This window comes from Tupaia chinensis, unplaced genomic scaffold, assembly GCF_000334495.1.
Source record: "Tupaia chinensis unplaced genomic scaffold, TupChi_1.0 Scaffold000416_1, whole genome shotgun sequence".
NCBI classification, from domain to species: Eukaryota; Metazoa; Chordata; class Mammalia; order Scandentia; family Tupaiidae; genus Tupaia; species Tupaia belangeri.
The window spans coordinates 936,830-963,187 of NW_006159921.1; the positions used below are offsets into that span (position 1 = coordinate 936,830).

The 26,358-nt window shown below is 38.8% G+C and overlaps 2 protein-coding genes across 7 annotated transcripts in view; both read left to right on the forward strand.

The window, feature by feature from the left end:
* SKA2 (spindle and kinetochore associated complex subunit 2) overlaps positions 1–26,358 on the forward strand; it is a 1,094,818-nt gene that overhangs the window by 51,853 nt on the left and 1,016,607 nt on the right. The gene's annotated exons all lie outside the window — the stretch shown is intronic.
* Positions 1–26,358, forward strand: part of TRIM37 (tripartite motif containing 37) — a 154,210-nt gene that overhangs the window by 17,626 nt on the left and 110,226 nt on the right. For 5 of the 6 annotated variants that reach the window (XM_027774239.1, XM_027774241.1, XM_027774240.1 and 2 more), the window contains exons 3-9: positions 1,994–2,034; positions 4,857–4,973; positions 10,636–10,723; positions 12,895–13,017; positions 15,867–15,990; positions 18,317–18,384; positions 25,885–26,009. In XM_027774239.1, the coding sequence (XP_027630040.1) occupies positions 1,994–2,034; positions 4,857–4,973; positions 10,636–10,723; positions 12,895–13,017; positions 15,867–15,990; positions 18,317–18,384; positions 25,885–26,009 (686 nt within the window). Of the gene's footprint in view, positions 1–1,993; positions 2,035–4,856; positions 4,974–5,896; positions 6,014–10,635; positions 10,724–12,894; positions 13,018–15,866; positions 15,991–18,316; positions 18,385–25,884; positions 26,010–26,358 lie in introns of those variants that run through there. The other variant, XM_027774242.1, reaches the window with a different exon arrangement.

Consider the following 26,358-nt stretch of genomic DNA (forward strand, 5'->3'; position numbering starts at 1 on the left):
TGGCTAATGCATGTACCCTATAGCAAAAATAAAAAAAATATATAAATAAATAAATAAAATCCATATATTGGCAGTATGTTGGCATAGCGTTATAATTACTACCTCTGAACCTATTTATTAGAGAATTAATGCATGAACCTATTTTAAAACTTATTTATTTATTTAATTCCATTTGTTGTTATTTTTAAATTTGAGCAGAAAGAGACACAGAGAAAGGGAATGCGAGAAAGCAAGTCACCAGATCCAGGACTCAAACCACAGTTGGCCATGTGGGAATCCAGCACCTTTAACTACCACGGCACCTGCCGGCCCTTAAACCTGTCGTTTTTTAAAAAGTATTTCAGGGCCAGCTGGCAGCATGGTGTTAAGGCAGCTGGATCCCACTTGGCCTAATGTGCAATTGGAATCTTGGACCCACAGGCTTGCAGAGTATGCTGGGCATGTTTGTGTGTGTGCCCAAGATACCGAGAGGAGAAGGAATCGGAGTGTGGCCATTCCTCCACCTCCCTCTGTTGGTTTCTCTGGCGAGCACATGCTCCACATATCAAAAAACTTAAAAAAAAAAAAAAAAAAGGGGGGGTTTAGCATTTCCTTTGTGGTGTGAAACTGCTCTCAATCTGACAATAATTTAAATGATTAAATTAACAAAATTTGGTGTTTAATGGAGACATTATTCTCTTCTTTTTTAATTTCTTAAGAGAGCTTTTGGCTGTAGGGCATGTGTGCTTGCTGGAGAGACACAGAGAAACAGAAAGCAAGAAATCACCCCACCCCCACCAGGATGGCTACGCTGCAATCTCTTCTCCATTCTCCTCTTGGGATCTTGGGAACCTATGCACATGATCCTGGTGAGTTTTAAGCCACCAGGTCCAGGACTTGAATTGCAGTCGACTACGTGGGAGTCCAGCAACATAACCATTACACCATCTACTGGTTACCACATTATTCTCTTCTAAAAATATTTTATAATTAGGAGGAAACAAGTACCTAGATATTTAAATTACCAAGCTGTTAAACTACTTTTTTTTTTTTTTTTCTTAAGTTTGCTACAAGGCTAGCTCTTCACTGGAGAGAGACAGAGAGAGAGAAATCATCCTTGTCCATTCTTGGGATTTGGGGCACACGGGCATATAAGCCTGGTGTGTTTTTCAGGCTGCCAGGTCCAGGATTTGAACTGTATAGTCACGCTTGTGGGATTCAGCTGCCTTAACCACCATGCTATCTGCTGACCCGCTGAAAAGATTTATAAAACTTAAATAAAAGTTCTGTTATATTGCTTATTTTTATTTTAGGTCTTAATTTATATGTCTGTGACACATATATTTCAGAATTAGTTTGCTTGTCAAAAACAATTTAGTGTGCTTTAAACTTTCTTAGTCATTTTATAGCAGGTTACTTAGACGTAAGTCATCAGGGCCCATAGTGGTTGAGGCACTGGACTCCCACATGGCCAACTGGTTTGCATCTCGAATCTGGAGACTTGGTGGCGTGCATCGCACACATGTGCATGCATGCCAAAATCCCAGGAGGAGACTGGAGGAGAAGGGATTGCAGTGCAGCCATCCTCTCTCGGGGGTGATTCTCGCTGTCTCTCTAGTGAGCACACGTGCACTATAGCAAAAATCTCTCTAAAAAAATAAGTCATCAATATGGTTTATTTTGGGGATGGGAATGACAATATCATTGTTTTTGTGAAGATTATCGACATCTTCCCTGTTAGAACCAGTTAGTCCTAGAATCACTTCCTTTCCTGTGGGAGAGTAGCCTCTTAGCTATTTTGGGAGAAGTTCTGTCCCTTTGAAAGTTTGTTCCTATCATGATGATAATGAGAGGGAGACATAGTAGATTGCTTGTTATTTCTGTAAGTATCTCTAAAATTAATTCAGGCACTTGAGAGTTAAACTCATTAAGTTTGGTTAATAAGTATTCAGTATATATAAGTTAACATAATGCTGTTTTTACAACCAAAATCTCAATTCTTTTGCTTCCTTAGCGCTGGCTTACAGAGCAGAGAGCTCAGTGTCCTCATTGCCGGTAAGTGTTTCGCTACCATTATTTGTCAATTTGTAAAATAGTAAGGTGTTATGGTCAGAGTGTGTTCTAGGACTTATAAAGGCAATTTCCTCTTTAATGTAAAATTTGGTGAATACCTTTCTTTGATGGTATGTATATTTGTATATATATATTTTTTTGCTATAGGGCGTGTGCGCTCGCCAGACAGACAGAGAGAGACAGAGATAGAAAGCTGGCCCCCCCCATTCAACTTTTTAAAAAAATCATAAAAAGGGACCAGCAGTTAGCGTAATGGCTATGTCGCTGGACTCCCACGTAGTTGGCCACGGTTCGCGTCCTGGACCCGGTGGCTTAAACTCACGCCGGGCGCGTGTGCGTGCATGCCCAAGATCCCAAGAGGAGAATGGAGGAGAAGGGATTGTGGCGTCGCACTCCCCCCTGGGGGTTGATTTCTCGCTTTCTATCTCTGTCTCTCTCTGTCTGGCGAGCGCACACGCCCTGTAGCAAAAACCTCTCCAAAAAAAAAAAAAGAAAGAAAAATGTTGAATAGGGACCAGTGGATGGCATAATGGTTACATCATTAGACTCCCTCTCATGTAGTCAACCACGGTTTAAATCCCGGACCCAGCGGATATATGTGCGTGCGTGCCCAAAATCCCGAGAGGAGAATGGAGGATAAGGGATTGTGGCATGGCCGTCCTGCCTGGGGAGCGATTTCTCTCTTTCTGGTGAGCACACATGCCCTATAACAAAATCCTCTCAAAAAAAAAAAAAAAAAAAAAAAAAGTTATCCACTAACTCTTGGTGTCTATAGAGTAATTAAAATGTGTCTAGGGTAACTCTGATTAAATTTTATTTTTATTAATGATTTAATGTTTTTTTTAAGAGTGATTTTTGTGGGGCTGGCAGGTGGCATGGTGGTTGGGTATACTGGACTCCCACATGACCTACCATGGTTCTAGTCCTAGACCTGGCGGCTTGCTTTCTCACTTTCCCTCTCTTTCTCTCTTATTCTCACTGTCTCGCTTTGTGTCTCTCTGGTCAAATTAAAGTAAATACATAAATGAAGTTAAATAAAGTAATTTTTTTTTAAAGTGGTTTTTGCTATAGGATGCATGTGCTCACCAGAGAGACAGAAAGCGAGAAATCACTCCCTGAGGGGATGGTTATGCCACAATTGCTTCTTCTCTGTTCTCCTCTCAGGGTTTTGGGCACGCATGCACACACACCTGGTGTGAGTTTTAAGCCTCTGGATCCAGGACTTGAACCGTGGTTGTTGACTACGTGAGAGTCCAATGACGTAACCATTGTGCCATCTCCTGGTCCCCTAGTAACTTAATTTTTTACTTTCTTTGTTTTTATTTTGCCAGAGGGTTCATGAATACATTTCCCAGAGATGGAGAAAAGGGGAGAGGGTAAAAGCACTTCCCAGTGGGGACTGGTCATGCTGCAATTCCTTTTCTGCCATTTCTCCATCCTGTCAGGATTCGAGGCATGCATGCACCCATGCCTGGCATGTTTCTCACATGTTTCTTGAGCTACAAGGGTTGGAATTTAGACTGCCAAGTCAGCCATGTGGGATATGATTCCCTTAACCACAAAGCTATTTGGGCTGGTCCATTTTCCCTTTTTTTTTTTGGAAGAGTTATGTACTTACTGGGAACCAGCAGTTACCATAACAGCTATGTTGCTGAACTCTCATGTAGTTGATCACAGTTTGAGTCTCATACCCGGTGGCTTATAATCACGCTGGGTGCGTGTGTATGTGTGCTCAAGATCCCGAGAGGAGAATGGAGGAGAAGGGGTTGCGGTGTGGCCATCCCCTCTGGGGGGTGATTTCTCACTTTCTGTCTCACTGTCTCTCTCTGTCTTTCTGGCAAGCGCCCTATAGCAAAAACCTCTCCAAAAAGAAAACGCGAGTTATGTACTTACTTAATTTCATTTGTTATTATTATTAGTATCTTTTATTTGACCAGAGAGAGAAAGGGAAAGTGAGAAAGCAAGCTGCCAGGTCCAGGACTTGAACCATAGTTGGCCATGTGGGAGTCCAGCGCCTCAACCACCATGCTATCTATTGACCCTGCTTTTTGTTTGTTTGTTTGTTTGTTTATCTCTTATATGAATGAACAAGAGAGACAGCACCTACAACAGGATTTTGAAGCCGTGATCCACCCTCAGCTTCAGCCAGCCCTGAATCATAGGCCCATGCATGCCTAGCATCTTAGGGAGGTTTCCGGACACAAACAAAGAACTTTCCCACGTGGGTCAGCCTTGCAGAGCATTATATTTTATTGCTGTATCACAATTCACCCCAAATTTTTATTTTATTTATTTTTGGGGGGGCAGGGGGGAGGTTTTTATTATAGGGCATGTGTGCTCGCTGGAGAGACAGAGAGAGACAAAGCGAGAAATCACTCCCCAGGAGGAAGGGCCACGCTGCAATCCCTTCTCTATTCACCTCTTGGGATCTTGGGGCACGCATGTACATGTGCCCAGTGTGAGTTTAAGCCACCGGGTCCAGGACTCGAACTGCGGTCGACTACATGGGAGTCCAGCGGCATACCCATTACGCCAACTGCTGGTTCCTCAGATTTTGAATTTTAAATAATGTGGCTGGTGGTTATCATTTGAGGATAGTATAGCTTTGTACTAAGGGGTTGAAAATTCAGTCTATTTTTAATTTTTGGTAAGTGATGTATTAATGTGGTGAACATAAATTACAAAGCCTACTTTTCATTATGTCTTTGTTGTTTTATTACATTATGGTATGCGTATGATTTGGAGCTCTATTTTAAGGAATGTTTATTTTAGAACATCTCAAAAATCCTGGGTTTGCTTTCCAGTGCTCCACTTCAGCTACGAGAGCTAGTAAATTGCCGTTGGGCAGAAGAAGTAACACAGCAGCTTGACACTCTTCAACTCTGCAGTCTCACCAAACATGAAGAAAATGAAAAGGACAAGTACGTCCTCTGTTTCTTTGTTCAGTATTTAATAGATTTTTTTCATGTTTTTTTTTAATGACAATATACTAGTAGTTCCTTTCAGTTACTTATAAATGAAAATATATTAAGTTTTTAATTAATTTACTTGTATGCTAGTCTTATTTGGTATTATTTAAAATAATTAACTTATTATGTTGTTTATTTAACAACATGTATTTTATCTCAGGTATACACATAGATATCCGTACTCAAAAGTACTATGCTAGATTATAGGGATACAAAGGCAAACAAGACACAGTTTTGCTTAACTGTTTAATGGACACACAGTGATAATACAGGACTATGTCGTCATTGGGGATTGTCTTTGGAGCAGAATCTCTGAGGGACAAGAATGAATGAATGGTCTTTCATTCCCTGACTGGAGAATTTTAATCATACCCGAAGGGTTGTTATCAGGACCAGATTAAAGATTTAATAATGTAGCAGCAGTTTGTTTTTATAGGTAAAGAAACTACAACCCGGTTAATTGCAAGGCTTCACAGTCCAACAAAAAGGAAATAAGGTGAATTAGGAGAGATTCCAGGATTTGCCCAGTGTGAGTTTAACCCACCGGGTCCAGGACTCGAACTGCGGTCGACTACATGGGAGTCCAGCGGCATACCCATTACGCCAACTGCTGGTTCCTCAGATTTTGAATTTTAAATAATGTGGCTGGTGGTTATCATTTGAGGATAGTATAGCTTTGTACTAAGGGGTTGAAAATTCAGTCTATTTTTAATTTTTGGTAAGTGATGTATTAATGTGGTGAACATAAATTACAAAGCCTACTTTTCATTATGTCTTTGTTGTTTTATTACATTATGGTATGCGTATGATTTGGAGCTCTATTTTAAGGAATGTTTATTTTAGAACATCTCAAAAATCCTGGGTTTGCTTTCCAGTGCTCCACTTCAGCTACGAGAGCTAGTAAATTGCCGTTGGGCAGAAGAAGTAACACAGCAGCTTGACACTCTTCAACTCTGCAGTCTCACCAAACATGAAGAAAATGAAAAGGACAAGTACGTCCTCTGTTTCTTTGTTCAGTATTTAATAGATTTTTTTCATGTTTTTTTTTAATGACAATATACTAGTAGTTCCTTTCAGTTACTTATAAATGAAAATATATTAAGTTTTTAATTCTTTTACTTGTATGCTAGTCTTATTTGGTATTATTTAAAATAATTAACTTATTATGTTGTTTATTTAACAACATGTATTTTATCTCAGGTATACACATAGATATCCGTACTCAAAAGTACTATGCTAGATTATAGGGATACAAAGGCAAACAAGACACAGTTTTGCTTAACTGTTTAATGGACACACAGTGATAATACAGGACTATGTCGTCATTGGGGATTGTCTTTGGAGCAGAATCTCTGAGGGACAAGAATGAATGAATGGTCTTTCATTCCCTGACTGGAGAATTTTAATCATACCCGAAGGGTTGTTATCAGGACCAGATTAAAGATTTAATAATGTAGCAGCAGTTTGTTTTTATAGGTAAAGAAACTACAACCCGGTTAATTGCAAGGCTTCACAGTCCAACAATAATGAAATAAGGTGAATTAGGAGAGATTCCAGGATTTTTGGTTTTTTATTTTGAAATTTTTAAAAATTTTTTAATTTTTTTTTTGGAGAGGTTTTTGTTTTTGCTATAGGGCGCGTGTGCTTGCCAGACAGTGACAGACAGAGAGACAGAAAGCGAGAAATCACCCCCAGGGGGGTGGCCATGCCACAATCCCTTCTCCTCCATTCTCCTCTCGGGATCTTGGGCACGCACGCACACGCGCCGGGCGTGAGTTTTAAGTCACCAGGTCCGGGACACGAACAGCAGTCGACTACATGGGAGTCTAGCAACATAGCCGTTAAACTAACTGCTGGTCCCCCAGGATTTTTATTTTGAACATATTAAAATTTTTGTTTCATTTATGTGAAAACCAGGCAGATGTTCTAAAAAGTTCAAAAGAGTGTCTGAGAAAGACACTTTTTACACATTAGACTGTCTAATTAAATTTGTAAATGGAAGCAAATGGGCCTTTGCTCAGTGGAACAAGGATTGTGGTTGAATCTGTGCTGATCAGGTTCGCACTTGTACCTCTGTTGGTAAGAATGGTTTTGTATTACTCTCAGTTGCCTACAGCTTGTACAAAATTCAAAGACAGTGGAAGGAACACAGGAAGGGTGTGTTATATATAGATTAGATAACAGATTCATTAAAACGTGATTTTCCTTCAGAAAGAGGAAATCATTCCTTCTTTCCTTCATTTATAGGACTCTTGAATCTTTAGAAATAAAACCATATCACCTTCTGGTCAGCCATGTGGGAGTCCAGCAACATAACTATTACACCATCTGCTGACCCCATATTAAACTTCTTTTTTTTGGGGGGAAGAGAGATTTTTGCTATAGGGTGTGTACATTTGCTGGAGAGACAAAGAAAGAAATCAGCACCCCCCCCCCCATTAAACTTCTTTTTTTTGGGGGGAAGAGAGATTTTTGCTATAGGGTGTGTACATTTGCTGGAGAGACAAAGAAATCAGCACCACCCCCCCCAGGGGGATGGCACACCACAGTCCCTTCTCCTCCATTCTCCTCTCTGGATCGTGGACAAGCATGTACACATGCCCGGCGTGAGTGTTAAGCCACTGGGTATGGGACTTGAACTTCGGTGAACTATATGTTGGAGTCCAGTGATGTAACCATTATGCCATCTGCTGGTCCTCTCAACTTAACCCTTTTTTCTTTCTTTCTTTTTTTTTTTTTCTTTTAGAGTTTTTTTGCTATAGGGTGCTTGCACTTGCCAGAAAGACAGAAAGAGACAGAAAGCGAGAAATCACCCCTGAGGGGGGATGGCCATACCACAATCACATCTCCTCCATTCTTCTCTTGGGATCTTGGGCACACACACACATGCGCCCGGTGTGAGTTTAAGCCACAGGGTCCGGGACTAGAACTGCGACTACATGGGAGTCCAGTGACATAGCCAGTACGCTAACTGCTGGTCCCCCCTGAATCTTAACCATTTTTAAGCCTACATTTAAACTGCGTTAAGCACGTTGTTGTGCGATCAGTACCTAGAAACTTCATTTTGTAAGTCTGAAACTATATCCTGAGTATGTAACTTCCTGTTTCCTCTTCCTACCAGCCACTGATAGCTACCCTTATACTTTCTATTTCTATGGGTTTGACTACTTTGTAGACACCTTCTATAAGGAAAATTATACAATATTTGTCTTTTTGTAACTGGTGTATTGAATAGCATAATTTCCTCATGATTCACTCAGATTTAGCGTGTATCAGAATTTCCTTCCTTTTTTAAGACTAATATTCTGGGAGCAGCAGATGGTGTAATGGTTATATCACTGGACTTCCACATGGTTGACCACGGTTCGAAATCCGACCCCAGTGACTTAAAACTCACACCAGGCGCATGTATTTGCATGCCCAAGATCCCAAGAGGAGATTGGAGAAGGGATAGCTGGGTGACTGTTTCCCTTGCAGATTGATTTCTTGCTTTCTGTCTCTCCATTGACCGCACGCACCCTAAAACAAAAATTTCTCAGAAAACAAAAAAAAATTCCATTTTTGTGTATACCATGGTTTCTCTTTTTTTTAAAGAATTATTTTATTTAACTTTATTTACTTTTAATTTGACCAGAGAGGGACAGAGTGAGAGGAGAGTGACAGACAGAGAGCGAGAGCGGGAGAGAGAGAGGGAGAAAGTGAGAAAGCAAGCCCCCAGGTCTGGGACTTGAACTATAGTCAGTCATGTGGGAGTCCGGCGCCTTTAACCACTAGGCCACTTGCCAGCCCCCACATGTTGTTTTTTCATTCAGCTGTCAGTAGACATTTTGGTTTCTTCTGCCCTTCAGCTATTAATTTTAATTTCACTGTGACCATGGGTGTTTATGTCAAGACTCTCAGTTTTTTTGGAGATTATACCCAAAAGTAGAATTAATATATCGTATGATAATTCTTTTTTTTATTTGTAAAGAACCTCTGTAATGTTTTTCATAGTGGCTATACCATTTTACAGTCCCACCAACAGCGTATATAGTTTCAGTTTTTCTATATTATGCCCAGCCAGATTTTTTCTTTTTGCTTCTGTTTGTGATAGCAGCCATCTGAATTGATGTGAGGTTTTGATTTGCATTTTCTTAATGATTAGTGGTGTTGAACATCATTTCATATTCTTGTTGGCTATTTGTATATCTTTTTTGGAGAAATGCATGTTCAAGTCCTTTGTCCACATTTTAATTGGATTTTTATTGATTATTATTATACTTAAAATTTTTTTAGGTTGAAGAGATTATTCTTGATATTAACCCTTTATCAGATGTAGCACTTGTAAATATTTTGTTTTTCATTCTATAAGTTGCCATTTCACTGTGTTGGTTGTTACATCTGATATATAGACATTTCTAATTTTTATGTAGTCTAATTATTTTTTTTTTACTTTTGTCACGTAGCTATTTTGTCACTTGCCATTTCACTGTGTTGGTTGTTACATCTGATATATAGACATTTCTAATTTTTATGTAGTCTAATTATCTTTTTTTACTTTTGTCACATAGCCAAGAAATTACTGCTAAATGAAGTGTCATGAAGCTTTTCCTCTGTTTTCTTTTAAGAGTTTTATAGTTTCGAGCATTATGTTTAGATCTTTGCTGTATTTTGAGTTTGTTTTTATGGTGTAAAGTAAGGGTTTATATTATTCTGCTGGGTTTACCATAACAGCACAAAGGATGGTATAGTTTAAACGATAGAAATTTATTTTCTCACAGTTCTGAAGGCTGAAAGTCCAAGACCAAGATGCCTGCAGGGTTGTTTTTTTTTTTTTTTTTTTTTTGTGAGGTCTCTTTTATTGACATATTCACAGATTGCCTTCTCACTCTGTCCTCACATGGCCTTTGCTATGTGTATGTGCACCGCATGTCTCTTCTTCCGCCAGACCTATTGGATTTGGGTCCCGTTTTTCTGATCTCATTTAATCTTAAAGGCTTTCTTAAAGGCCTCATCTCCAAATTTAGTCACATTCATGATTAAAGCTTTTACATGGATTATTTTTTGGCGGGGGGATACAGTTCAGTCCAGACTCAGCAGAGTCCAACTTCGTCGTTTTACATGTAGATAACCAGTTTAAGAGGAAAATTTAAATTGAGTTGTTCGTTTCCCATGAAGATCTGGTATTACATTGTGTAGCTGATCGTGGCCGTGATTATTGTAATCATTGGCCACATGCAAGAAAAGTATTTGTGTATGCACACATGTTTACATAGGTAGAGATACATAATCTGAGTAGTAAGCACTTGCCCAAAAATATAGTAGGACAGAATTTATCATTTGTAGTGATTCTAGGAAATGATACTGTATTGATATTTTACTTAGAAATAAATACGCAGTTTGCATATATTGTAAGGTCTAGATGAATGAAAATTGTAATTAATTTTATCTACATATAATTCTTTAGCTTAATTCACAGAAACCATGAAGTATGTTTTGTATTTTTTTTTTTCTGAGACATACTGTTTAAAATGGATTAATCTGTTTGTCCAAACTTATAAATATGTTGAGGTAATTGTTTTATTTTAGTTGATTTAATTTTTTATAACTGTATTTTTCTCCTCATAATGTATAGATGTGAAAATCACCATGAAAAACTTAGTGTGTTTTGCTGGACTTGTAAGAAGTGTATTTGCCATCAGTGTGCACTGTGGGGAGGAATGGTGAGCAGAACAAATTCAATATATATTATCTTTAGTTAGAGACTAGAACTCACTGAAATATTTCATTTAACAGAATATGCCATTTTACCATGTTACAGAATAAAAATTAGGATGCATCTGCTTTTTAGATTCTTTACTACAGATACAGGACCTTCTGTACTAGAAGAACCTCCTTTGTGGAGGTGCTTGATGTAGGACTTGTGCTTCTTAAATATTTTACTTTAACCTATAACATACCTTTATTTGCATATCTTCTGCTGTAGAATCAAAGTCTTTTCCTTGAGTAAGGGTCATTTGGTCTGATATATTGGCCACAATTTCCAATTTTGGTTTCTTCAAAATGGAGCAAGAATGTAGACAATTCTGAAACAAATTGAGTGCAAATATCATCATATGTTGTTCAATGACAGGGATATGCTCTAAGAAATTCGTTATTAGGCCATTTCATCCTTCTGTGAATATCACAGTGTACTTACATAACCTGGACAGTATAGCCTACTGAACAGCTAGGCTATGTGGTATGGCCTATTAACATTTTGTGGAACTAGCTTTTTGTATCTAGTCTGTTGTTGACTGAAAAGTCGTTATACAGCACCTGCCTATATCTAGATCTTATCATGTTTTTTCCCACTTTTTAGTTTCTTTGCTTCAGGCTAATATAAAAGCAGCTTGTTTTTGTTTTTAATTTGCTGTAAGGCACCTTTACTCACTGGTGAGAGAGAGAGAGAGCAAGTGAGGGGAAGGGAGTAAGAAAGCACCGCCCAGGGTAGGTAGCTAGACTGCAGTTCCTTTTCCTCCATAGTCCTCAGGAATTTTTGCATGCCTGCACACGTGTCTGGCATGTTGCCCCAACCATCAGGTCCTGGAGTTGGACTGTTCAGCCAGCTACATGGAATTCACCTGCCTTAACCACCATGCCACTGGTCTGGCCCTAGAAAAAATAAAGTTCTCACAATTTAATATTTAAATGGATGAGTTTTGTGAGAAGCAATGGAAACATTATTTTCCTTGTTCACTTAAAATGAACATGTGAAAATCCACATATTTTTTCCCTCCTGCACACCCCAGTGGGGTGCTTCAGCTAAATAAGACAATTCTAATAAAAGCTTATCTGTTACGGGAAGTTTCTTAAAATAGACTTTTTTTTTTTTTTTGGAGAGGTTTTTGCTATAGGGCGCTTGTGCTCGCCAGACAGAGACAGACATAGAGACAGAAAGCGAGAAATCACCCCCCAGTGGGGGATAGCCACGCTGCAGTCCCTTCTCCTCTCGGGATCTCGGGCATGTACGCACATGCACCCAGTGTGAGTTTTAAACCACCCGGTCTGGGACACAAACTGCGGTCTACTACATGGGATTCCAGTGACATAGCCATTACACTAACTGCTGGTCCCTTATAATAGACATTTAATAATTTATTTGCCAGTTAAGGGAGTTGTATATTATGGTGCTCAAGTTAGATCGAAAATTGTTTTTAGGTTGTTGTCCTTTGAATTGAGTACACTGGATTTGACAGATTCATTTGTATCAGCCTTCTATCTCTACTGTAATTTTTTGTGGCATGACAAGTGGGTTTCTTTTGTGAATTATATACCCTAGATTTTCCCCTCAAGTGTCTTAATTCATTCAGTTATGTTAGAACCTGGGGATTTGGTGATGAACAAGGTAGGTATCAGTTAATTCTGCATTTAATTAGTGTGACAAATGTTAGGAATAAGTATAGAGGACTGATGAGATTGTATTATTGTGGGAGCTGATTCTGTAAACTTGAGCTAAACTCCAAAGGGTGAGTAGGAATTAAGAGCTACAGATGGGGAGGGAAAATGAAGGGGAGTTATTTTTTAGTGAGTGGGAGTAGCTTTTTCAAAGGCCTGATGGGAAGAAGTTTGAGGATATGGAAGAAAGCTAGTGTTGCCTGAGGAAGAGTGGCTGATACTGTGTCAACTGATCTGGGCTGTGGTTGAGGATTATAGCTTTTCTAGTGAGTCAAGATTTCTAAGTAAATATGAACATTTCACTAAAACCCTTTATTTACTATCCTGAATGAGTTCTTAAATGGACCAAGTGATTTTAACCAAGTGCTGATCTGCTTTGAAACAAATAAATGTAGTTAAAAAGATATGCAGATGACATGTGAAAATGTTCTAAAACTGCTCTTATTAATTTAAATAGCATGGTGGACATACCTTTAAGCCCTTGGCAGAAATTTATGAGCAACATGTCACAAAAGTGAATGAAGAGGTAGCCAAACTTCGTCGGCGACTCATGGAATTGATCAGCTTGGTTCAAGAAGTGGTAAGACTGTTATTAAAATATTATTATCCTTTTGTATATATACATATTTTGTAAGGTAAAACAATCAGATGTTGAAATCAAGGTTTGAACACTTGATAGGCTGTATCTATAGTTGATCTTAACCATTTTCACACTAGCTGAGGCATTTGCATTCAAAGCAGGAGAGAGAGGGAAAGTGAGGAATCACCCCCCAGGGCAGATATCCATGCTGTAGTCCCTTCTCCATTCTCTTCTCTGGATTTTGGACATACATGCCTATGTGCCTTGTGTGATTTTCAAGTCACCAGGTCTGGGACTCAGACTGTGGTCAGCCGTTTGGGAATCCAGTGCCTTACACTGTACCACCTGCTAGCCCCAGGAAAGATTGATCTTTATTTTCTGTTGTATCCTAGTTTGGAATCTGTTATATATACTAATCTACAATTTTGGAAAAACCTATTTTTATTTCTTTTTTTATTTAGTTCTGAAAACAAAATCATATAAACTAGAATAGATTTTTTTTTTTTTTTGGAGAGATTTTCACTATAGGGCACGTGCGCTCGCCAGACAGACAGAGAGAGACATAGAGACAGAAAGCGAGAAATCACCCCCCAGGGGGGATGGTCATGCCACAATCCCTTTTCCTCCATTCTCCTCTCGGGATCTTGGGCACGCACGCACACGCGCTCAGCGTGAGTTTTAAGCCACCGGGTCCGGGACGCAAACCGCGGTCGACTACGTGGGAGTCCAGCGACATAGCCATTACGCTAACTGCTGGTTCCCTAGAATAGATTTTTTCCAAAAAGTTTATTGTTTTATTTCATGAGAATGATAGAGAGAACAATAATCACCCTCAATAGGGTCTTATACCATTACTCCTTCCCCACTAGCCCTACAGCTAACCAGGATCATAGGCATGCATGCACCTACGATGCACCTGCTGTACACAGGTTCATCCAGGAACCAAACCCCTCCCTATCTTCCATATGGCTTCCGGCAGCACTACAGGGAGTTATATTATTACACTCCCTACCTGGGACTTTTTTTTTTCCTCATTTCTTTCAGAGTTTTTCAGAATGTGAACTGGCTTGGGACCAGCAGTTGGTAGAATGTCTATGTCGCTGGACTCACATGTAGTCAACTGCAGTTTGAACCCCAGACCTGGTGGCTTAAACTCAAGCTGGGTGCGTGTGCTTGCATGCCCAAGATGCCAAGAGGAGAATGGAGAAGGGATTGTGGCTTGGCCATCCCCTCTGGGGGGTGATTTCTCGCTTTCTGTCTCTCTCTCTGGCGAGCGCATGTGCCCTAAAAAAAGAATCTGAACTGGCTTTATCTTTTTTTTGGTTATTTTTGAAAAGTGGTTTACTATCAGGGACGTTTGGGGCTTTGAGTTTGTGTTCTGTATTTATTAACATAACCTTTTTTTGGTTTGTTTTTCATATTTGTCAGAGGATGCATGTGCTTGCCACAGAGAGAGAAAGTGAGAAAGCATCCCTCCACGGAAAACGGTCATGCCACAATCTGTCCTCTGTTTCTCCCTCCTTTGAGAATTCTGGGCATGCATGCACATGCACCTGGCATGCCTTTAGCCACCAGGTTCAGGACTTAAACTGCACGGTCAGCCATGTATGATCTAACTCCCTTAGCTATCATGCCACAAGCTAGCTCTCTAAGCCAGATTTTTGTCATTACAGACCTTTCTGCTTAATTGTTAAAATACTATGTATAGCTCTCCCCTCCCCCCACTCACCCCCCCACTTCGCTGCCTTTCTGTAGGGTTTTACATTCTCAGAATTGAAGTAGCTGCCTGAAACTGTGGATAATACTAAATCAAAATATTCTGTGCTTTTCCTTATGGGTACAAACATATCTAAGAGAAAGTTTAGTTTATAAATTAAGCATAGTAAGAGATCAACAGCAATAGCTACTATTAAAATAAATAAAACAATTATAACAACGTGCTGTAGTAATAGTTATATGAATGTGATTTATCTGTCACCCTTCCCTCCCTATACCTGAAAATATCTTACCATACTGTATTTACCTACTTTTAGACCACTGTTGACCGTAGGTAAATGAAACCAAAGAAAGTAAAACCATGGATAAGGGGAGACTACTATTTAAGATTTTTTTGTTTGATTTAGTTTGATGCACAGAATTGTTATTATTACTTTTTTTGAGAGGTTTTCCCTATATAGCACATGTGCTCCCCAGAAAGACAGAGTCTGGGACGCATACATGGTCCTACATGGGAGTTCAGCAACATAGCCATTACACTAACTCCTGGTCCTGATGCACAGAATTTTTAAAGCAATAAGTATTATTGGCTTCTGGATTTTTGTTTTTAATTGCCAGGGAGTGTATGTACTTATCAGAGAGACAGAGAGAGAAAGGAAGAAAAAGGTCTCTCCAATGAGATATTATCTCTTTGCAATCCCTTCTTCTTTGTATCATCCAAAATACTATTTTGGGCATGCACACACACATATCTATGTGTTTTTCAAGTCCCCAGGGCTGGAATTTAAACCACATTAGTTGGCCATTTGGGATCTGGCTTCCTTAACCAAGAGCCCCTAGACAAGACCTGGTTTCTGCTTTTTTAAAGAAAATCAGCTAACTTTAAGAATGTAGTATCTGGAGCCAGTAGGTGGCTTAGTGGCTAAGGGTATTGTACTCCCACATGGTCGACCACGATTTGTGTACTGGACCTGGCAGCTTGCTTTCTCTCTCTCTCTCTCCTATAAAATTTAAATAAATAACTAAAAAACGTTAAATAAGATAATTCTTTTAAGGAAAAAAAATACAGTATCTATTTACTTCTCATATTGAAATGATCTAATTAAAATTCTTTTTACCTGTTTATCTTCTAGGAAAGAAATGTAGAAGCTGTAAGAAATGCAAAAGATGAGCGAGTTAGGGAAATCAGGAATGCAGTGGAGATGATGATTGCACGGTTAGACACACAGTTGAAGAATAAGCTTATAACGCTGATGGGTGAGTGCCTGTGTCTGCTGCTGCAGTCCATGGTGCTTTGAGTCTTCTTGAGATTCCATCTTCGAAGAATAAAGATTGCTGAGTTGTTATAGGCTAAGAAGGAATCTTTAGGTTATAGGAATGCTAGTAATCTACACAGATATATCTTACATGTGTTTAGAGATTATTGGAGAGAGAAATTTTCATAGCTATTTGGGTAAGACCTAATGGCTAATAAAGCGAATTGTTATGTAGTTTTTTTTTTTTTTCTTTCCCAAATCTAATAGAAGTTCCTACTACTAATGTCTCATTTCCTTTCATTGAAGATGATGAACTGACATTTGTAAATATCAGTAGTTCCCCAGCTTTTTCGTAGAGATTTAAATTCTTGGATTTTGGTTTCTAATGACCTCATTTTAAATCTAAATTGTATTTATTACTAGCCTTTTCAGTTATTTACAGATTCTTTCATTCATCTTTTATTGTAGAGCCTAGTATTGAACATAAAATTTAATTAACAGTCTAGTCCAATGTTATATTTGTTTTGTTTGGCTTGATGTTATTTCAGCTTAACCTCGGCTCTTAGTCTGTCTGGTGTTTTGCTGATTCAAAACCAGTTTTGCGGTTTTCATCATAGTCCAACATGAAATACTATATTGTAATAAGATGTGAAGGAAGAATTTTTACTTATTTTCTTGATTCTCCAAGGTTTTAACCTTGCCTTTGTGTCATCCAAAAAACTATTTTATTCTTAAACTATTTTAAGCAAGGGCATCTCTAAAATAACTTCTGTAAGATTACTTATTGTGATGAACTTTAGACTTTTCTATACCAGTTTCTACTGTTGTTTTTTTTTTGTTGTTGTTTTGTTTTTTTTTGTTTTTTGTTTTTTTTTTTTTTAAATTCTCACTCTCATTGGACAGTAATCTCCTTGAGGAAAATGACAGTTGCACAATGATGTTATGGATGTTACTTTTTTTTTATAAAGAATTATTCTATTGAACTTTACTTTTTTTTTATAAAGAATTATTTTATTGAACTTGATTTAATTTACTTATTTATCCACTTCAGTTTGACCAGAGAGGGATCGAGAGAGAAAACAAGCCACCAGGTCCAGGATTCGAGCTGTGGTTGGCCATGTGGGAGTCCAGTGCCCTTACCACCATACCACCTGCTGGCCCCAGTGTTTGTTTATTGATTGATTGATTGATTGATTGATTGATTGGCCAGAGGGCACATGTGCTTGCCAGGGAGAGAGAACACTCCTTGGGGGATGATCATACTGTAATCCCTTCTCCTCCATTTCTTCCTCCTTTTGGACTTTTGTGCATGCACGCACATACTCCTGTGTGTCTTTCAGGCCACTGTGTCTGAAATTTGAACCACATGGTTTTCCATAAGGGATCTGGCTACCTTAACCACCTTGCCACTGGCTAGCCCTATATCACTAATTTCAAGTTGAATTATATATGGGACAAGACTGTGGGAATGTAGTGGCAGTAGAAGTTACCGGTGAAAATATTTGATCCCAGCTAATAATTTATTTTGGCTACTATGTATCTTTTTGTAATCAGAGCTTCTGATTTGGATTTCTAAAATAAAAGTTCTGCATATTAAATGTCTTTATCAAGTAACACTACTCCAAATTAATATAATTTCTGCTAACCTCATAGAATTTGCTTCCAACTCTTTAGACTTTGTGGTTTACAAAGAAAATGGTCTGATTTGGCAAGCATACTTTTTGGTCTTTTAAAAAATCTTGTATTTTAAAAACATTTAAGCAGTTTCTTTTTTCTTTTCTATAATTCTGTAGTAAAAATTCCTATTTTCTCTTTCTGTTTCCAGTTTCTCAGGACTGTTTGCACCTCTGGGGTTTTCTTTTTACAGGTCCTTCTGTGTTCAAAGGAAAAACTTTCTGCTGACACTGAACCTAAATATCTGGCCCATTTACTACAAGCCTTTTTAAAGACATGGTTAAATTTTGGGGAGAAATTATTCCAGAATTATTGCGACCAAATTAAATTTATATTATGGTGTCTTCCAGAAGAAATATACAAATATGGAAAAAGTACATTTTTAACCTAAAGTATATTGTTGTTCATTCCTTGGATCAATTTTATAGATCACAATTGCATTTTGTCTAAAACTAATTAGGGTTGGTTCTCTTTCAAAGCTGTGATATTAGATCCAACCTTTTAAAGCTGTAGAAGAATTCTTAGGGTAGCTACATTGAAGAGTTTATGGTTACTTCAAATGAATTCCTTGTTACTGAATATGTTCAGTGAAATTAATTTCATTCTTAAGCCAATAAGAGCCTGAGTGTAGATACTTTCTTGTTTTTAAACAGGTCAGAAGACATCTCTAACCCAAGAAACGGAGCTGTTGGAATCCTTACTTCAGGAGGTAGAGCACCAGGTGATGAAATGTTAAATGTAATGAAACAGTCTTTATCTGTTTTTTTGGTTTTTGTTTTCCGTTTTTTTCTTTTTGCTATAGGATGTGTGCACTGGCCAGAGAATAGAGGGAAAGCGAGAAATCATACTCTGGGAAGATGACCACACCACAGTTCCTTCCACTCCTTCTCCACTCTCTTCTCAGGATTTTGGGCATGCCTGAATGTCCCCACTGTGATTACTAAGCCAAAGAGTCCAGGAATCGAACTACACAGTTGGCCATATAGGATTTAGTCACCTTAACCTCCATGCCACCCAGTGACCCAGTCTGTATCCTTTTTTGTACATGCACTTTATCCTTCCTCCCTTCCTTTTTGTTGGGGTTTATGAGGTCAAAAGATTTTTGGATTGGGACCAGCTGTTAGTGTAATGGGTATGTCACTGGACTCCCATGTAGCCCACCACGGTTCGAGTCCCGGGCCCGGTGGCTTAAACTCACACTGAGCGCGTGTGCATGCGTGCCCAAGATCCTGAGAGGAGAAAGGAGGAGAAGGGATTACAGTGTAGCCATCACCCCTGGGGGGTAATTTCTCGCTTTCTGTCTGTCTGTCTCTCTCTTTCTCTTTTTGGTGAGCACATGTGCCCTATAGCAAAAACTTCTCCAAAAAAAAAAAAAAAAAAGAGAGAGAGAGAGAGAGATCTTTGGATCTATGTGCTATACAGGGGATTTTTATGAATTAGCTGATTCTTAGATTTTCTCTTCTTCATTTTTGGGAAATAATCTTTATTCTGTTTTGTTAAAATGGAATTATTTTGATGGAACAACCCATAGAATTCTAAATCTAGAGAGATTAAGATCTTGTGTTTTGACTAAAGTAGTGACTTTGAGATAGAATTTAATTGCTAGTTATTTATGTGTAGGGGTTCTTCTAAAATTCAGCTTTTTTATTTGTAGAGTAAAGGTCTATTAAGCATCAAATAGATAACAGGCCTTGTTTTGGGTGTTGGACATATAGCAAATAGCACATAACAATATAGCAAAAATTCTATTCTCATGGAGTTTATATTTTAAATTAGTGATGAGTAAATATAAAGCTGGTGGTGACTGAGAGAATAAAATATATAGTATTGCATAAATATTTGATAGATTCACTTGTCTTGAGTTTCTTTTTAGAACTCTTGAATTTCTCTCTGTGCCTCATGTACAGATGTCTCCTGAGATTGTTCTATTTAGTCATCCTTGGGATTTCCTTTTTTTGGGGTTGAATCCTGTTTTCTGATTTCCCTCACTTCCACTCTCTTGGTTTACTCATTTATTTTGGTATTACACTTTGGTCAGCAGCTTTCTAGGAATGGTAATCACAATAAAATCTTCTTGATAGTATGTCTAAAAAAATATATATATATACTTTAGATATACACTTGATTGGCTGCTCAGCTATTAGAGTTCAATGGATATTGAATATTCAATGCATAGATAATTACTAAATATTCTCATTTTATCTTTAGTCCTCCTTTTCTTTTTTTTTTTTTTCCTTAAATTTGATTTCTGCCCTGAGAGAGAAGACCCTCTCTCCCAAAGGGTCTTCATACCACAATCCCCCTTAGCCTTAGCCAGCTGGGATCATGGGCATACATATGCATGTGTCCATTGTGTGCAGGGAGGCCTTGGGATATGAACTCAGGACCCTCCCTTGTGGCATCAGCATCACAGAGTATTATGTTACTGCTGCACCACCATGGCTGGCCTCCCATTCTTTTTTGGGAGTAGCTATTTAAATTCAGGAGATCACAACTGAGAGTATAAATTGTTAAAATACCTGCCATAGCTAAGGGGTGTTTGGAAGGAAGTTTTTAGTCTAAAATGTAACTTATTTTTTTTAAAAAGTTTATGAATAAGTGAGTTAAATCTTCAAGTTAAAAATCCAGAAAAGGGAGGCTGGTTGGTGGCATGCTGGTTAAAGGCACTGGATTCCTACATGGCCAACAGTTCAAGCCCCAGACCTGGCAGCTTTGCTTTCTTGCTTTCCCTTTCTCTCTTCTTTGGTCAAATTAAAAGATAATAATAACAAATGGAATTAAATAAATAAATAATTCAAGACCAGCAGATGGTGTGGTGGTTAAAGGCGCTGGACTCCCATGTGATCGACTGTGGTTCGAGTCCCGGATGCGGTGGTTTGTTTTCTCATTCCTTCTGTCTCTCACTCTGTCCCTCTCTGGTCAAATTAAAAAATGAATAAATAAAATTAAACAAATTAATTCTTTAAAATAAATAAGTAATTTTTAAAAAATCCAGAAAAGGATCAGGCAGTACCACAATGGTAATGCAAGTAGACCCCCGGGGTAAGGTCCCTGGTTCAAGTGGAGCCTCCCTGTGCTTACTGGGAGTCCACATGCATTCTTATGAGCCAGGCTTCTGAGGATGGGTATCTACTGTAGCATGCGGACCCTGTGGAGGGCCCTTATCTCCCTGTTTCTGTTTCACTGTCCCTTGTGGAAGATATAAACAAGTAAATTTTTAAAAAATTCATTAAAAGGAGCGGTATTGTAGAAACATAAAATGGCAATACATCACGAAGATAGTCATGATGTTTTGAACATCATGAATAAATAAGAGTACCTCATAGAGTTGAGAACAAATATCCAGTGTGTGATTTTGGAAAAAATGAGTTAAATAGACAATACCCTAGAAAGGTACATCAAGAAAAATGAGGTGTCTAAAAGTATATCAGAAAGAAAAACTAGGATATGATTACAAATATAGTAGAAATTCAAAGGATAAAAATAATATTTGAAATACTTACATAGTGCTTACTATATTCCAGGCACTGTTGTCAAAGCATTACAAATAGGAGCAACTTTATTCAAATGCAATCTATATGAAGATAATTTTTAGAAATTATAATTACCATCTGTGATATAAGAATATAATTTAGGGACCAGCAGATGGTATAGTGGCTACGTACTAGACTCCCACATAGTCAACCATGGTTTGAGTCCCAGACGAGTGGTTTAAAACTCACACTGGACGAATGTACATGCATGCCCAAGATCCCAAGAGGAGAATGGAGGAGAAGGAAATGCAGTGTGGCCATCCCCCTTGGAGGGCGATTTCTCACTTTCTCTCTGTCTCTCCAGCGAGAGACATGCCCTGTAGCAAAAATCTCTCTCTAAAATAAATATATATAGACTGGCAGATGGTGTGGTGGTTAAAGTGCTGGGCTCCCACATGGGTGACTGCAGTTCAAGTCTCAGACCTGGTGACTTGTTTTCTCACTTTCCTTTTCTCTGACTCTCTGTAGTAAAATTTAAAATAATAATAATGAATAAAATTAAATATATATATATATAAAGAGCCAGTTCCATAGTACAGAGGTTAAGTGCTGTGTAAAGAATGGTGAATTCCACTTGGCTGGCCTCAGTTTGCATCATAGCACAGGTGGCTTGGAGGGCAGGCCAGTGCATATATGCATGCATGCCCAAGTTTCTAATGTTATGGAGAAATGGGGGAAGAGCATGACAGCGTGACGTGGCTATTGGAGGGTCCTTTCTCTTGCCTCCTCTCTCTGATAAGTGCATGCAACCACTGGCAATGAATAAAACATAGATTAAAAATTTTTTTTTAAGAATTTATTTAATTTTGGGACCAGTGGATGCCATAATAGTTACTCTGCTGGACTTCCATGTAGTTGACTGCAGTTCAAGTCCCAGATGCAATGGGTTAAAACTCACACCAGGTGCATGTACGTGCATGCCCAAACTCCTGAGAGGAGAATGGAGGAGAAGGGATTGTGGCATGACCATCTCCCCTTGGGGGTGATTTTCTCACTTTCTGTCTCTGTCTTCCCGGTAAGCACACATGCCCTATAGCATAAATCTCTCTCTCTCTCAAAAAAATAAAAGAATTTAATTTATCATTATATATGCTTTTTAATTTCATACAGGCACTTACCAGAGAAAGAGAGAAGGAAAGTAAGGAAGCAAGCCTCAAGATCCAGGATTAGAACCATGGTTCACATGTGGGAATCCAGCACCCTGACCACCATGCCACCTGCTGGCCCCTAAAATTTTTTTTAAAAAGAGGCTTTGTAAAAGATATAATTTAAACCAATAAACATTATTAAGTAAATTGTATTGGTGAATTTATTGGACAAATCACTTGTCCAAAAGTCATCAAATCTAGACTAATGGAAATTTTTTTTAAACCAGATCTTTAAATATCTGTGGCTTGTTCTAAGTAGCTTTTTCTTAAAGGATACAAAAATTACACACGCTAACATTCTTTGAGACTAATGTAACATTAACAACCAGTCAGCATGAGAACAGTATAGGAATAGAAAACTGAAGATGAATTTTATTGTGAACATAAATGCAAGCATTTAAAATGATATACTGAGAAGTAAAAGGATATTTATCAAAATGAAACAAGAACAAATAGGGTTAATCAATGTGTCAATACCCAAAACTTAAACGTTTTGAGTTTTGAGTTTTTAAAATTTATTTATTTTGTTCTATGAGAGAGAGATACAGGGATGGTGACAGACAAGCACTTCAACAGGAACTTTATGCTGCCATCTACCCAGTCTTAATTGTCCTGGATCACTGGCACATATGTGTGCACCTGGCAGGCTCAGGGAGGTCTCAGGAACTGAGGATTTTTCCCATATGGGTGCAGTTGTGTTACCACTGCACCGCCATCTGCCCCTAGTTACAGATCTTAATTGACTTTATTTGCAATTTTAGAATTGGGCAACACTACATTCCATAAAATAGAACAAATGTTCCAAGGAGTTGAGCAGACAAGGGCTGAAGAAAGCATAAACAAATAAAAAACAGATTGGTCCTTCTGAAGTTTTTTTTTTTTTTTTTTTTTTAAGTTGGGAACAGGAAGACAGAGCAATAGGAAAATAACAGTAATAACAGTAGTTAACTTGAGGTTGTTTCTTCTATATAGGGATTAAAATAGAGAGAAATATGGGCTAGCAGGTAGTGTGGAGGTTAAGGCAGCTGGATTTCACATGGCTGACTGTGTGGTTCAAATCCCAGACCTGGTGGCTTGGAAACATGATGGGTGTGTGTGCATGCCCAAAATTCCAAGAGCAGAATGGAGAGGGGATTGTTGTATAACCATCTCCCCGGGGGGTGATTTCTTACTTTCTCTTTGCCTCTCTCTGGCGAGCATGTGCACCCTCTAGCAAACTAAAAAAATAAATAAAACAGACAGAAATTCATTATTATGCTGGTTGGAACTGGCCTGTTTAGGGAACTAGGCAGTTATTCTTGATTTCTCAGAAGGTCAGATAACAACTTAATTTTGGCTTGGTGGCATAGAGATATGAGTGACCCCATTTTGTTTTTCAGTCTGATCTGTTTTGGCCTATTGTAGGACAGTAGTCCAAAACTATTTAGTAAGAGGGATGAATGATTGTTTTACTTTGGAAAAATTTTTTCTTGATTGTAGTGGATCAAGAAAACTAGAGCTGGAAAGCTAGACTGTGGTGTGGTGGTCCAAGTACATACTGGACCACATGGGCAAGGTCCTTGGTTTGCATGCTGGGATACCTGAGCACACTTTGGTGAAACCAGCCTGTGATTTTGGCCAGCTGAGAGTGGGAGTAGATCAAGGTGTGAGGATCCTGTTTCGGGTACCTGTTTTCTCTCTCATTGAGAAAATAAACTTTAAGGAGAAAATACACGCACTGTTATTTTAAAAATAACCTACCTTAAAAATCATACTCAAGAGGCCAACCATTGGTGTGGTGGTGAAGTCATCTGGATCCCACATAGCCAACAGCCCAGTATAATTCCCAGACCTCGTGTCTTGAAAATATGCTGGGCGCATGTCGTGCATTCCCAAAATTCCAAGAGGAAAATGGAAAGGAAAGGATTGCGATGTGGCCTACCTCCTAGGCAGTGGCCTTAACCATTACACTATTGGCTGGTTTCATCTCTGTATCTCTCTTATATCTCCAAATAGAGTGTCAAAAACATCATGGAAGAGGGACTAGCAGATGGCATAGCTGGACTCCCACATAGTCGACCACATTTCAAGTCCTGGTCCTGGTAGCTTAAAACTCACACCGGGCACATGAGCATGCACGCCGAAAATCACGAGAAGAGAAGGGAGGAGAAGGGATTGTGACATGGCCATCCTCCCTACCTCTGCCCTGAGATTTCTTGCATTTTGTCTGTCTCACTCTGTCTCTCTAATAAGTGCATTGTCCTATAGCAAAAATCTCTCAAAAAAAAAATATCATAGAAGAATGGAATTAAAGTACATTATTGTAGTTCAAAAATTTTTTTGGGGAACCAGCAGTTAGCGTAATGGCTATGTCGCTGGACTCCCATGTAGTCGACCGCGGTTCGCGTCCCGGACCCAGTGACTTAAACTCACGTCGGGCACGTGTGCATGCGTGCCTAAGATCCCTTTTTTTTTTTTTTGAGAGGTTTTTCGCTGTAGGGCGTGTGCGCTCGCCAGACAGACAGAGACAGACAGAAAGCGAGAAATCACCCCCCAGGGGGGATGGCCAGGCCGCAATCCCTTCTCCTCCATTCTCCTCTTGGGCATCTTGGGCATGCACGTACACGCGTCCAACGTGAGTTTAAGCCACCGGGTCTGGGAAATGTTTGCTGAATTCATATGGGATAAGATTTGTATGTATATATGTTACACCTTGACATTTCTGTTACCTAGAATACAATCTAAGAAAAACTTGCTTTTAAAAGGCTTTTGACCTGCAGGATTTGTTTATATATATATACCCTTCTCCTCCAGTCTCCTCTCGGGATCTTGGGCACGCATGCACACACGTACGGCGTGATTTTTAAGCCACTGGGTCCAGGATGCGAACCGCGGTTGACTACATAGGAGTCCAGCGACATAGCCATCACTCTAACTGCTGGTCCCTGTTCATTAATATATTAAGTTGTTGGAAAAGTCATGATGTATTTTTTCTCTGTTTTTCTATGCAAAAATGTGCCATGACTTTTCCAAAAGTCTAATACATAGTAGTTTCACAAAACTAGTATGAAAATATGTTTGTAGTTGCTTAAAATTTGACTTATGGTAAAATCTGAGAGAAAAAACGCATTAAAATCAAGTCCACTTATTTAGTGTCTTTATTGGTTAGGATAGAAATAAACCTTGGTCACTTGTAAATTTTTTACATTTTTTTTTAATTGGCAGAGGGCATGTATGCTTGCCAGAGAGAGACAGAGACAGAGGGAGAAAGCATCCTCAAATGGGGCATAGTCGTAGTGTAATCAATCCCTTCCCAGAGCCAGGATTTGAGCTGTGGTTAGCCCGTGGGATTCACCTCCTAAGGGAGGAGCTACTAGGATATGGGGCTAGCCTGTTTGTAAATTCTTAATTCTTAAACCCACCTTTAGTCATTTTATTTTTCTTTATCTCGTTTTTTTCAGTATATAACCAGAATAATTTCTAATTTTCTTCTTTATTGAGAATCTTTAGGTACCAGTGAATGATTACTTTTTTTGGTGAGATAATTTTTTCCACACACAGCTGCGGTCCTGTAGTAAGAGTGAGTTGATATCTAAGAGCTCAGAGATCCTCATGATGTTTCAGCAAGTCCATCGAAAGCCCATGGCATCCTTTGTTACCACTCCTGTTCCACCAGACTTTACCAGGTATGATGCAATTTTTAAACTTCATTTTCATTTGAAGTTTATGTACAAATGAAAATACTGTTTTAAAAGAAGTGGTTTTTCTTAACTCCATCTCTGTTTAATGTGCTGTCTACAATGGTATAGTCTTATGAGCTATATTTTAAGTATATAAATCTAGTCTAAAAATAAAACTGGTTGGGGGGGTCAGCAGATGGCATAATGGTTACTTTGCTTAACTTCCCATGTAGTCAACCATGGTTCAAGTCCCAGACCCGATGGCTTAAAGCTCGTGCTGGATACATGTGTGTGTATGCCCAGAATCCTGAGAGGAGAATAGAGGAGGAGGGATCGTGGCATGACCATCCCTCTT